A 13,398-nucleotide genomic window follows, 5' to 3' on the forward strand; every position below is an offset into this window, starting at 1 on the left:
CATAATCATGCATCATTACCACATAAGTCAACATTTCTCTTTTTTTCTTTGTTCTGTATAATATATCTCTTCCCAAGGCAGGAGATCACCCCCCTACTTCAAGTATTCAGTAGTAAAAGGTCCTGAAGGTGGAGGACTGCAATATGTCTCCAAGAAGGTAAAGTCTGACGTCTTTTTTTTTTTTTTTCTTCCTTTTTTTTGTCCTCTTGCTTTGCCTAATAGTACAATTTTAGACTTGCACAACAGACAGACAGGTAGACAGACAGACAGACATAAATATTAGAATATCAGATCAAACACTTTTCTGGTGCTTGAAACTGGACTCAGAAACATCCAAGACGGAGCAGTATTCACACGGTGGACATATTCTGGATCTGTGTTCATCAACCACAATAGTTAAATGTTCAAGAGAGCAACGTAGGAATATTCTAGAGCCGAGTGACGACGATGCGTTCACGTCATGACAGAATTACCGGAAAGTTTCTGACTAGTAATTTTTTAGTTGCAGAATGCACTTTCTTTGTTCCTCAAGATTTGAGCACTCTAATAAAAATGAATTTCTGAGTCCAAAGAAACAAACATCTCAGAATAGAATCTTTTAATTGCAGTAATTCCGGCAGTGTGTGAATGTATCTTAATGATGGTGTTACGGAACGTTCCAGAACAGAGACACGTGAGGTTCTGGAACTCTGAATAATGAGAACGTTAAACGCAACATGGAAGCACAAACAGGTCATTTTAACAGTCAGATCTTGGCTATATTTTGGGCTTTGCCAAAGTCCTAATGTAAACTCCACAACTACAGACAACAGCAGTGAGATGATGACACATAAGACGATGCAAAACAACTGTTAACATATCAGCCATCTTAACGTAATCTTCCATTTGAACTATGTTGATGTTTCTTAAAGGGATAGTTCACCCCAAAATGAAAATTTTGGCATCATTTACTCACCCTCACGTCTTTCCAAACCCGTATGACTTTATGTGGAACACAAAAGAAGAAATTTTGAATACATATTGGTTCCCATTGATTTGCATTGATTTCCATACAGTGGAAATCAATGCAAATCGAAACGGTTTGGTTTTGTGTTCCACTGAAGAAAGTAATACGGGTTTGGAACAACATAAGGGTGAGTAGATGATAACAGAATTTTCATTTTTTGGTGAACAATCCACCTTCGCACTGACAGCGATAAAATTTGTCACAATTCGCCAAATACGGATGCCGCTTTACCCTCAAGTGCAAGTTTCGGTTCACTGCGCTGCAGGAGTTTTGCTCAAAACTCATTGCCGTTTGAATTTTTTTGTTCTTTTTGTGAGGTGCAACATATTCTATACAACACTTTTTCTAGCTGAAGATCAAGAAATTCCAAATATTCAGCAAAAGACATTTTCGTTAGTTTTTTGCATAGACCCCAGTGCCAAGATCTTGTAACGGGAGCAGTGCGAGGGCCAAACAGACAGTGATAACACACACAACTCAAACACACCTTTGATTTCTGACACAATAGTCTGACCACAGTAGACACACTTTATTTAGCTAGTATTTCTCTATCTATATATCTACTATCTATTTATAAATAGGCACTCGCCACCATGTTGAGACGTTACGAGAAATCTGCGGTAGCTCCGCCAGTACCTGGTGGGGCGGCTCGTTAAAGGAGATAGGACATTCCCTTTATGGGACACTCAGGTCGGACTGGCCTTGTCAACAGACATCTTGACAAAATTCATTTTGTGGGACATACAACTACAACCTGCAGCAGTTGCTTGGGAAACCATCTCAATTATCTTCCGATGATGGCGCCATGGATGTAGTAGGGAGTGTTACAGATCAGTTGATGTCCGAAATGATTGTAGCCATGGCTGCCTCCATCTCTTTTGGGCCTGAGCACCAGTTGAAGCACCATTAGAAACGTTCCCTGTTGTAAGGGGTGGAGGTGCATAGGTGCATGGGAGCTAACACGCAAACCGGGCTTGGAGTTTGGAGAGGAGCACAAGCAAAAAGAAAGGGCAAATTCTGGTGAGCATGGTGCATGTTATGTGCGTTAAAATCGGCGAGACGAAATGAACTCTGCATAGAGTAGACTACCTCTGAGGTAACTCTAAAGATGTGACATATACCACCTCTATAAGGTCCAATATACACTAGAGAACCAACAATGGAGGCTAAATGTGGCACAGAAATGACATGCATATTTAAACCTAAGTGCATATATGTGTAGCACATATAATAAATCCTAAACAATTGAAGGCAGGCAACAGTTGCCCTTTTAAGATTTCAACTGCAAATGCAGATATGATTCTAAAACAAAAAAGGTTAAAAATTAAGTTAATAGGATGGTATTATTGTACACTGGATTTTTACATAAAAAGCAGAGAAATGACTGATCGAGTCAAGGCTTAAATGAGTGCAAGCTGATTTGCTGCCTCATTGAAGAGGTGGAGCTAGATCAGAGTGGGCGGGGCAATTTGGAGAAGGGGAGGAGCCAGCTGGATGCATGCACTGGTCGCATATGGAAACCAGACAAGAAGAAGCAGCTGCAGTGTCTCATTTTGATTTGAGTATTGAGAGTCTCCAAGGCAAATGTCTTTAGAAAAAAGGACTGCACCAGGAAGTGACTGTTTGTTCAGTCCAGACTTCCATTTATACTTTTTTTAATCATCTGAAAAAAACAACAACAAAATGGAATAATTATATTTAAGAGAATGTCATTTAGAAGTCTTATGCTCACCAAGGCTGCATTTATTTGATCAAAAATACAGTAATAAAAAAGTAATAAAAAAATTGAGAAAATATTCTTATATATTAAAATATTGTTCTATTTTATAATTTTGTTCAAATTTATTCCTCTGATGGCAAAGCTGAATTTTCAGCATCATTTCTCCAGTCTTCAGTGTCACATGATCCTTCAGAAATCATTCTAATATGCTGATTTACTGCTCAAGAAAGATTTCTTATTATCAATTTGTACTGTCATTTTTGATCAACTGAATGCGCCCTTGCTGAATGTAATCTTACGGACCGCAAACTTTTGAACGGTAGTGTATGATGTGAAATTTGTAAATGAAATGATTTTATTTCACACAGACACAATATTTACCTGCTCAGGTGGTCTTCTCCAGCTTTGGCCCTCCCACTCACACTAATGCTCCGCCTCTTTCCTTAATGCATGGAAATAAATGGCCCCATCCAAAAGAGTGAATCTGATTGTAGGTAAAGACTGGCCAAGTGAACAATGTAGAATTCATCTGAATGGCATGGCTGTGCTCCTCCATTAGTGACTGAATTATCTGAGAACATAAGGAGGAACATAATACAAAAAAACAATCATCAACCTATTGTTTGGTAGAACACCTTCATCCACAAAATCTCACTTTAAACCAGAATACTGACATCAATCATCAAGATCTCACCCCATAAAACAACATCATAGCTTTGGTATGGTTATGCCCAAATTCCTTCTTCATCATCCTTTGAGCCCAACATATATCCAGAGGTCAGCATGAAATGAGGAAAATTAGATGAGTTAAAGGTGAAAGAACAGGTTAAACTTTATTTCTACTAACTGAGTCAACTAACTCATTAGAGTATTAGGCTATGTTCACACTGTCAGTTTTTGGGATCAGTCAAATCTTTATTAACCGACAGCAGCTTTTATATCTGAGTGGAGCATTTGTGTCACGTGTAGAACACAGAACTGACAGGAGCAGCTTCGATTGGTGGAAAACAGTGACTGGATCTAAAACCCTCAAATGAAACACAGCTCACAATCTCCATTGCTGTAAGTTACTGAAACACACATGACTCTCTCACACCGTATGACGTGACAGACAACTAGTTGTCCAGTCTGGTTCTGTTCACACAGCGCAGGTTTTCTGAGAACGCAGTAGTGAGTCAAACAGGTGTGAATTCGGTTGTAGAATGTGGTTCTCACTCGAGTAAATAACTGAACTGAGTGTTAATGTAAATGTATAAAGGACTCAAATACCGTATTCTGCTGCTGTGTGAAAGTGGCCTAACAGTAAACTGTTAGGTTACGGTTAGGGTTAGTAGAATAAGTTGACACGCACTTGCAAAGTTACTTACTGTCAATAAGTTTTAGCAGATATTAAGCAGACAGTCTACTAATACTCTAATGACTGTTAATTGACATGTAGCTGCAAAGTTACTTATAGTTTATACAATGTCAAAAGTGAACTATCGATGTGTAACCAAACACACTATTAAAAAACATTTTCCATAATGGAAATAAATATGGTAACACTTTAGTATGGGGAACAATCCTCACTTTTAACTAGTTGCTTATTAGCTTGCATATTTGCAGTTTATTAGTGCTTATAAAGCACATATTAATGCCTTATTCTGCATGGCCATATTCTACATCCCTTAATCCTACCCCATACCTAAACATAAATGTTACAACAACTACCTTACTAACTATTAATAAGCAGTAAATTAAGAGTTTATTGAGGCAAAAGTCATAGTTAATAGTGAATATGTGTTCCCCATACCAAAGTGTTACCATATATATATATATATATATATATATATATATATATATATTTATAGATTTATAACAAAATTACTAAAACATACACCAATATTAAAATAGAAACTGAATTAATTATTATTACAATATAAAGATAGCTGAGTTACCAACCTGGTCTGGGGTGGGGCGATGTCCGGGATGAGGCGGTCCACGGCCTGGACCCCGATGGTGTGGCGGAGGGTGTCGAGGGTGTGGGCCCTGTTGGCCGGGGTGTGGGGGGTGATGGGGGTGCTGCTGCGGGTGTGGGATGGGTTGAGGGTGGGGGCCCTGTTGAGGTGGCGGTCCGTGAGGGTGCTGAGGGTGTGGATGCTGCTGCTGCTGCTGCTGCTGCTGCGGAGGGACCCCAGGATGAGGGTGCTGAGGGTGTTGAGGGTGTTGAGAGTGTTGAGGGTGTGGAAGGTGGGGCGGTTGAGGTCTGGGCTGGTGTGGGTGTGGGCCAGGCGGTTGTGGGTGTTGAGGGTGTTGGGGGTGTTGCGGGTGGGGGTATTGAGGCTGGGGGGGCTGCTGCGGGTGTTGTTGGTGGTGGGGAGGAGGCTGCGGGTGTTGGGGATGGGGCGCATGTGGGTAAGGAGGCTGGTGGGGGTGCTGGGCCTGTGGGTACGGGGGCTGGGGTTGGGGTTGAGGATGAAGGGGTTGAGGCTGCATGTGGGGAGGTGGAGCGTGAGGGTGGTAATGGTCGTCCTCGTAGTTGTCGGCAATCAGTTTCATCCTGCTCTGTGTCTAAAATGGATAGAAAGAAGTGATTAAGACACAAGCAGCATACACCCACAGACTGATCACATCTCTAAGTGGCTTGTACAAACGTAATCGTTTTGCTTTTACACAATTTCCAGGAGTCAATGAAGTACAGACTGCCAGAAAACATGGTCGTGTTTACAAGGTATCGGGTGGCTACAATGCCTAATAAAGGAAGAACAGAAGACTTTCTAATAATATCTTTCAGTCATTCCCAAACAGTAAAGTTGGTATGGCCGCAATTTGTGTTGGCAAAACATCTCTCTGAAACTGAAAAGTTGGGATGCACAATACTGTGTATTTGCACCAAATCTGCATTTTTTTTCCCCCGTCAATTTATTGCCTGATATTGGATATTTAATTGTTTTTGGCTATTTTAAGAGTTAAATAACTTGTGCAAGGGATAGAGATAGATTTCAGCAAATATTTAACCCTGTACATCAAAATACGTAGCAAATCAATTTATACTATATACTATATATTAAGGCTTTGTGATATTGGGGTAAAACAATCTGACATTGTGATATTTTGTTTTTCTGATATATATATATATATATATATATATATATATATATATATATATGTATATATAGGGGTTTTGTAATCTGTTTACGTGTTCCAAGCCCGGGACCATTTATATATATATATATATATATATATATATATATATATATATATATATATATATATATATATATATATATATATATATATATATGTTACGGGTCCCGGGTGTGGAACACGTAAACAGATTACAAAACCCCTGAATTATCAGGAGAAGTAAACACAAGAAAAGATCAGTGGCTTTCCTCAAACTCAGCTTATAGCGTCTCTTTATTGACATCATATCATCTTGACTTTATACTTATCAATATCACAAAATACACATTATTATCACATTGGTAGTCTTTACTGTTATATTAGTATCTTTTCAAATGAAACTGTTTTACTGTACAAATGATCACCGTCACTCTCATAACACATACACACTACTTTAAGTCTGAACAAATATACACTTTCTGAGTCATTTTTATATTAATACATTAGCGCATACTGAAATAAAATGTATTATTTACATGTTAATTGACTACAATTACAACAATCAACCGTTTACCCTTACTTTCACATTTAACACAAACAAGTTATTAGTTTTAAACACATAGGAAATGTGAACTGACATGTCATACAGTACAGTCCAAAAGTTTGGAACCACTAAGATTTTTAATGTTTTTAAAAGAAGTTTCGTCTGCTCACCAAGGCTACATTTATTTAATTAAAAATACAGTAAAAACAGTAATATTGTGAAATATTATTACAATTTAAAATAACTGTTTTCTATTTGAATATATTTCACAAAGTAATTTATTCCTGTGATGGCAAAGCTGAATTTTCAGCATCATTACTCCAGTCTTCAGTGTCACATGATCCTTCAGAAATCATTCTAATATGCTGATCTGCTGCTCAAGAAACATTTAATGTGTACAATTGTACAAAATATTTGTGTACAATATTTTTTTTCAGGATTATTTGATGAATAGAAAGTTCAGAAGAACAGTGTTTATCTGAAATCTAATCTTTTGTAACATTATAAATGTCTTTACTGCCACTTTTGATTGATTTAATGCATCCTTGCTGAATAAAAGTATTCATTTCTTTAATTTCTTTAAAAAAAATAAAAATAAAAATTCTTACTGACCCCAAACTTTTGAACGGTAGTGTATAATGCTACAGAAGCTTTGTATTTCAGATAAATGCTGTTCTTTTGAACTTTCTATTCATCAAGGAATCCTGAAAAAAAAAGTACACAACTGTTTTCAACATTGATAATAATAACAAATATTTCTTGAGGAACTAATCATCATATTAGAATGATTTCTGAAGGATCATGTGACACTGAAGACTGGAGTAATGATGCTGAAAATTCAGCTTTGCATCACAGGAATAAATGACTTTGTCAAATATATTTAAATAGTACACAGTTATTTTAAATTGTAATAATATTTCACAATATTACTGTTTTTTACTGTATTTTTAATTAAATAAATGTAGCCTTGGTGAGCAGACGAAACTTCTTTTAAAAACATTAAAAATCTTAGTGGTTCCAAACTTTTGGACTGTACTGTATATTGGCAATGGCACATATTTTTATTTATTTTATGAATATATACCTGAATTATCAGGAGAAGTAAACACAAGTACAAGATCAGTGGCTTTCCTCAAACGCAGCTTGTAGCGTCTGAAGTAAACGCATGCGCATCACCATAGCAACCCACAACAGACTCCCTCTAGTGGCAACAGTTTTATTTTTTTAAAACTTCAGCCTTAAGTAGTGATAATTAATTAAATAAATGTATAAATAAATAAATATTAATAACAGAAGACACATTACCTTGTGACTACACATGGGTGTATCACATATATATATATATATATATATATATATATATATATATATATATATATATATATATATATATATTAGGGCTGTCAAAATAACGCGTTAATTTCGATTAATTAATCTGAGAAAAAATAATGCGTTAAAAAATAACGCAGATTAATTCATTCCGTATTGACCTTTGAACCTGGAGCCATTCTCATGTGCGCGAGCTCTCTGTCTTCAAAGTAAGCACCGTCTTTGCACTCTCTCTACCTCACACATAATAATCTAAATCAACTGACACAATGCTAAAAGTTCGTAAGACCGAATCCATGTTTCACGAGGCGCATTCGGAGAATGTTTTTCCTGAATAACCGCTGGGGAATAGTGCTCAAAAGAACGTCACCTCATCTTCTCTGACAGGCGCCCTGCACGTGCAGCTGACATAAACCACACTCTCAGTAAACAAAAAGAAAATCCTATCCAGTGGTGAAGTGTTTTCTGTGTTGACAAATCTTTTGTGATGTCCTAATAACAGTCACGATTCGCACGCAACGCGTCAACGTCCGCTAATGTCCAATTCGCGACCTAATGACTCATTTGAACAGATTCATTTGAATGAATCATGACAACAACTGATCTGTCCACACGGTCTATAATGAATCATTTACTCGAACAACTCTGAAATGAGAACATAAGTGTGCTTACCCCATTTAGCAGGAGTGGTTAGTAAAATTAGCCTTAATAATTCACAATATTTTCAGGTTATTTAAATGTCAATCTGTAGTAAATTAGGCCTACATATAGAGACTGGAGTGAGGTGTAACCAGAACAAAGCAAGTTGTTGTTAGCTAGGTGCATTCAATTGTATATGTTAGAAAATTAAATTATTAGTTAATATAACTTCTAAATGCTACTTTTTGATACTTTTCAGGTTTAGCAAAAAAAGCATTTTCTCTTACAAAGCTATAAAATCACTTTTTTTTTTTTTTTTTGCAAAGAGGGCAAGAAAGAATTACAGTGAGAGTGACGGGTACTTTATTGTCAGTATCGGGCTCACAGATCTCGTGGGTAGGGCACTTTTTACTGTTTGTGTGGATGACCATGTCTGTCACCACCGAAGACCATTTTTGACCCAGGAAAAACCCTGCATTGATTCATTTGAATTGAAATATTTAATACTTAATTAATTAATCACAGAGTATGTAATTAATTAGATAAAAATGTTTAATCGATTGACAGCCCTAATATATATATATATATATATATATATATATATATATATATATATAGTGATATAAAAAATACAGGAATTTTTATGAATGTCAGAGCATATATTTACACTTTACTAATTATTTATTCATTTTTAATACTGCACAATTTAATGGTGTGATGCCTAAATTTACTTGTAACATACACGATATTTATTTATATTTTACTGTGTTTTAACTGTTTTTTTTTTTGTTTTTTTTTAAGTATTGATCTATAATATCATCCATTTAACATTTATTGGCCATAAAATGAGAACATCAACTTGTCAGCATCAGACAGAATTTCAATCTTTCAATATGTGCAGCTTTATAAAAAATGGATGATATGTTCACCCTACACTGTCTTAATACTGTGTTATTAAATGGGCTTTTGAGTGCAGAAATTCACTGACCTGCTGTTTGAGCTGATGCATCAGTCTGTCCTTCTCTCTTTTCAGAGCCAACACTTCCTCTTGTGTCTTCTTCTTATTGGAGGAGGACAGCTCCAGCAAAGCAATGTTAGCATCCTTCTCACTGATAGCAGCGAGCAGAGCCTGTTGTCTGAGAGGAACCGACAGTCTGAGATATGTATGCATGTACACTGAGCAGCTTTCAAGAAAAGGAACGTACACTAAAGACATTTTAGGCATCAAATATTTAAGATCATGTTGTAAGAAGAAACAGAGTTTGATCTCAAGGATTCTTACTTCATCTCTAAGATCTCCTCGAGCTGTTTTCTGCGCTCCTGTCGGAGATTGGTCAGATGGCCGTCTCTCTCAGCCAGAGACTGTTGGGTGGAGGACAGACGCTGCTTGGTGGCATCCAACTCCTGCCTCGTCTTCTCCAAAACATTCATCAACTCCTCCATCTGTGAAATGAAGCAAGGAAAATGATGAGAAAACCTTTTGTTTTTCTAAGGAAATATAAAGACATCATCCATCATCCATTCACAGGCATAAATAACACACACACACACACACACACACCTTTGGGTTGTCCATTGGATTATCCTTGCGCTGGTCTTGCAAGATGTTCCCAGGCCCTTTCTTGTCCATCTGAGGGCCAAGCTTGATGCCTGGGCCCTTTTTATTTTGTTCCTTGGTTTGCCTTAAAGAGCATACAAAGTGTCACCTAAATAGTTTAATTTATAGCAATCACAAGTCACCATTTAACCAATCAAGTTATAATGTTCCCAATGAATTATCATATTGAGAGGATGTTAACAGTTTTGTTACTCAGTATTTTTGTTTTCCAGTAAAAATCAAGATACATTTACTTGAGAAGCAAAATGATCAAAATATTGAAGGCATAGTTCACCCAAAAATAAAAATCTGTCATTATTTACTCATGTTCCAAATCGGTATGCATTTATTTCTTCTGTAGAATACAAAAAATAGATATCGGTTCCCAATGACTTCCATTGCATTTAAAAAAAAAAAACTGAAACAGTTTGGTTACCAACATTCTTCAAAATATCTTATTTTGTTTTCCACCAAAGAACGTCATACAGTTTTGGAATGAGTTTATATTTAAAAAAAAAAAAAAAAAAAAAAAAAAGCTGACAGTGGGATATGAAAAATAAAATTAATCCTGAGGAAAAAAACAGTGTTTAAAGTTGTTTTAAGCAAATCATTTAATTTTGATACATTTTTTCAGACAAAACTCTTTATTATCTTTATGTCCTTTAGCTTAGTAATGAAGCATCTTGAAAAAAAGACAGAAATACTGAGTAAGAAAATAATTTTTTGCAGTATAGCCCCACTTAATCCATACTTAAAGGGATAGTTCAACCTAAAAAGGAAAATGATCCCAGGATTTACTCACCCTCAAGCCATCCTAGGTGTATATGACTTTCTTCTTTCAGACGAACACAATATTTAAAAATATACTGAAAATATTCTGGCTTCCAATATCCTTCCAAGCTTTAAAATGGTAGTGACTGACACTCATGATTTTGAATCCCAAAAAAAGTGTAACCATCTATCATAAAAGTAATCCATAAGACTCAATGGGGTTTATAAAGGCCTTCTGAAGCGAAGCGATGGTTTTTGTAAGAAAAATAACATATTTAAAATTTAAAACTGTAATAACTAGCTTCGGGCAGATGGCCGTACGCATCGATTTGCGGTGGAAGAGTAACCTCTGACCCGACACATGACGTAATGACGAACGCGGAGGCTCAGGGGATAGAGCAAAACAAAACACCGGTCACGAATTACAAGGATAAAATGAGAAATTTTAAAGAGAAATGTTGGAGGATTTCGATATAAGAGAAGAGGAGCTTGAGTTTGTTGCCCAGCCCTATTTGTTTAAACCGCGATAGGCGTCTAAGCTTACGATACTCCTACATCCAGCGTCAGACATTGATTCAGGGGTTACTCATTTGGCGGAAGTCGACTTGCGCAGTATGCGCACAGTCGTCTGGCAGAAGCTAGTTATTTAATTTATAAAGCTTTAAATATGGATATTTTTCTTACAAAAACCCATCACTTCACTTCAGAAGGCCTTTATTAACCCGCTGAAGCCGTATGGATTATATTTATGATGGATGGATGCATTTTTTGGGTGCTTCAAAACGGGCCCCCCATTCACTTCCATTATATGAGCCAAGATATTTTTAAATACAACTCCGATTGTGTTCACCTGAAAGAAGATACTCATTTACACTTAGGATGGCTTGAGGGTGAGTAAATCATCATCAATTTTCATTTTTGTGTAAACTATCCCTTTATAAGGTTTCAATGGATCCACTTAACAGCAGGGACTGCCATTTGGTTTGATATTTCGTTATGTAACATTCAAACTTTTTAAAAGTGTGTTTTAATTGTCCAAACACATTTTGGGATATGTGTGATTAGTAAGTGCAAATAACACCATAACACCATGAAATGAGACTCGTAGCCATGAAAACAACACACTATATGCAAATGCGAGAAACACGACACAGTTATCACATGAACAAAACACGCTTGGTTATTGCTCAGAAAGGAGGTGGACACCTGAGGAACACCCTACTTACCTGGGAGCAAGACTGGCAGTGGAGGAAGAGGAGGGAGGAAGGATGCAGGAAGGGCAGAAACGGGAAGGAAGAGAAGCCACAACACGGCAAAAAGGAAGGAAAGGAGAAATAAAACTTTAGAATTCTCAGAAATGAAGCAGAAAACAGCTGGAAAGTGTCAAGTGAGAAACTAGGAGTGGTTTAAAATGGCTCCTAAGATCAACAAGACAGGATGCAAGACGCTATCATCTCAAGTCATCACCGTCAGTGGATACGCCACTGAGTCCAGATCTGCAGGGGCCCGTGAGAGTGCCAACATGCAGCAACCCAACCAGCCGAGCCGCAGTGAGGGATTGCACGGGGTGGCAAACGGGGCAAGAGCGCTCAGGCATGAGGGTGCAAACCTACTTGAGGAACATCAGACCCTACCTAAAGTACCCAGCTCATTCACAGAGCACAACGAGGCCTGCAATGCCGCCGAACATCTCATGCAGGCCAGCGAGACGGCCGTTTGGGGGGAATTTCGCAGGCTGAGGTGGGTGGATCATTCAGAAGAGTGAGAGGGAAGGGAGGAGAGATGGTGTTAGGAAGCAGAAAGAGGAGAGGGGATGCAGATAAGCATGTGAAATGGGTGTTCAAGGGTCAGGAAACGGGACTCCGCTGCTTGCCAAACCCTCGTATGCCAGCAACACCAAGCGGCAAGCACAGAGATCACAGAAGCGTGTGTGTGCAAAATAGAGCAACAAATGCAGAACATGTTAACATGTCACATAAGCAGGGTGGAATCAAATACACCAAGATAATAGCATTAGTTAACAAATGCATGAGGAAAAAACACTGTTTTGAAGTCTAATTTCAAGAATAGTTCACTTAAAAATAAAACTTGCTCTCATTTACTCACTTTCATGCGCAAAATTTTTAAACATGCATGACTTGCTTTCTTCAACAGAGCATAAAAGGAGATATTATTCAATATGAGATGTACTAGCTGCAGAAGAGTGCATTATTAATTTTCAATAAAAATGCGTCAGGTGCCCTAGAACTTTTTTTAAAAAGATGTAATATAAGTCTAAGGTGTCCCCTGAATGTGTCTGTGTCTCATTATAAATGAGCCGATTCAGGGCTACTGGCCCTTTAATTCTCGTGCTCCCCGCCCACGGAGCTCGCGCTTGCCTTGAACAGTGCATAAACAAAGTTTACACAGCTAATATAACCCTCAAATGGATCTTTACAAAGTGTTCGTCATGCATGCGGCATGCATGCGTCGGATTATGTGAGTATTGTATACTGTTATATTGTTCACATTTGATTCTGAATGAGTTTGAGGCTGTGCTCCGTGGCTAACAGCTAATGCTACACTGTTGGAGAGATTTATAAAGAATGATGTTGTGTTTATGAATTATACAGACTGCAAGTGTTTAAAAATGAAAATAGCGACGGCTCTTGTCTCCGTGAATACAGTAAGAAACAATGGTAACTTTA

The 13,398-nt window shown here is 37.4% G+C and overlaps 1 protein-coding gene across 5 annotated transcripts in view; it reads right to left on the bottom strand.

Moving 5' to 3' along the window:
• Positions 1 to 3,155: 3,155 nt before the first annotated feature.
• erc2 (ELKS/RAB6-interacting/CAST family member 2) overlaps positions 3,156 to 13,398 on the bottom strand; it is a 67,310-nt gene continuing 57,067 nt past the window's right edge. For 3 of the 5 annotated variants that reach the window (XM_048172781.1, XM_048172782.1, XM_048172779.1), the window contains 7 exons: positions 11,938 to 11,949; positions 9,905 to 10,025; positions 9,626 to 9,786; positions 9,332 to 9,479; positions 4,668 to 5,276; positions 3,421 to 3,478; positions 3,156 to 3,297 (listed from right to left, as the gene is read on the bottom strand). In XM_048172781.1, coding sequence (XP_048028738.1) covers positions 3,452 to 3,478; positions 4,668 to 5,276; positions 9,332 to 9,479; positions 9,626 to 9,786; positions 9,905 to 10,025; positions 11,938 to 11,949 — 1,078 coding nt within the window. In that variant the 3' untranslated portion in view covers positions 3,156 to 3,297; positions 3,421 to 3,451. The remainder of the gene's footprint in view (positions 3,298 to 3,420; positions 3,479 to 4,667; positions 5,277 to 9,331; positions 9,480 to 9,625; positions 9,787 to 9,904; positions 10,026 to 11,937; positions 11,950 to 13,398) is intronic. The other 2 variants (XM_048172783.1, XM_048172780.1) reach the window with 1 other exon arrangement.

This window comes from Megalobrama amblycephala, linkage group LG21, assembly GCF_018812025.1.
Source record: "Megalobrama amblycephala isolate DHTTF-2021 linkage group LG21, ASM1881202v1, whole genome shotgun sequence".
Taxonomy (NCBI): Eukaryota; Metazoa; Chordata; class Actinopteri; order Cypriniformes; family Xenocyprididae; genus Megalobrama; species Megalobrama amblycephala.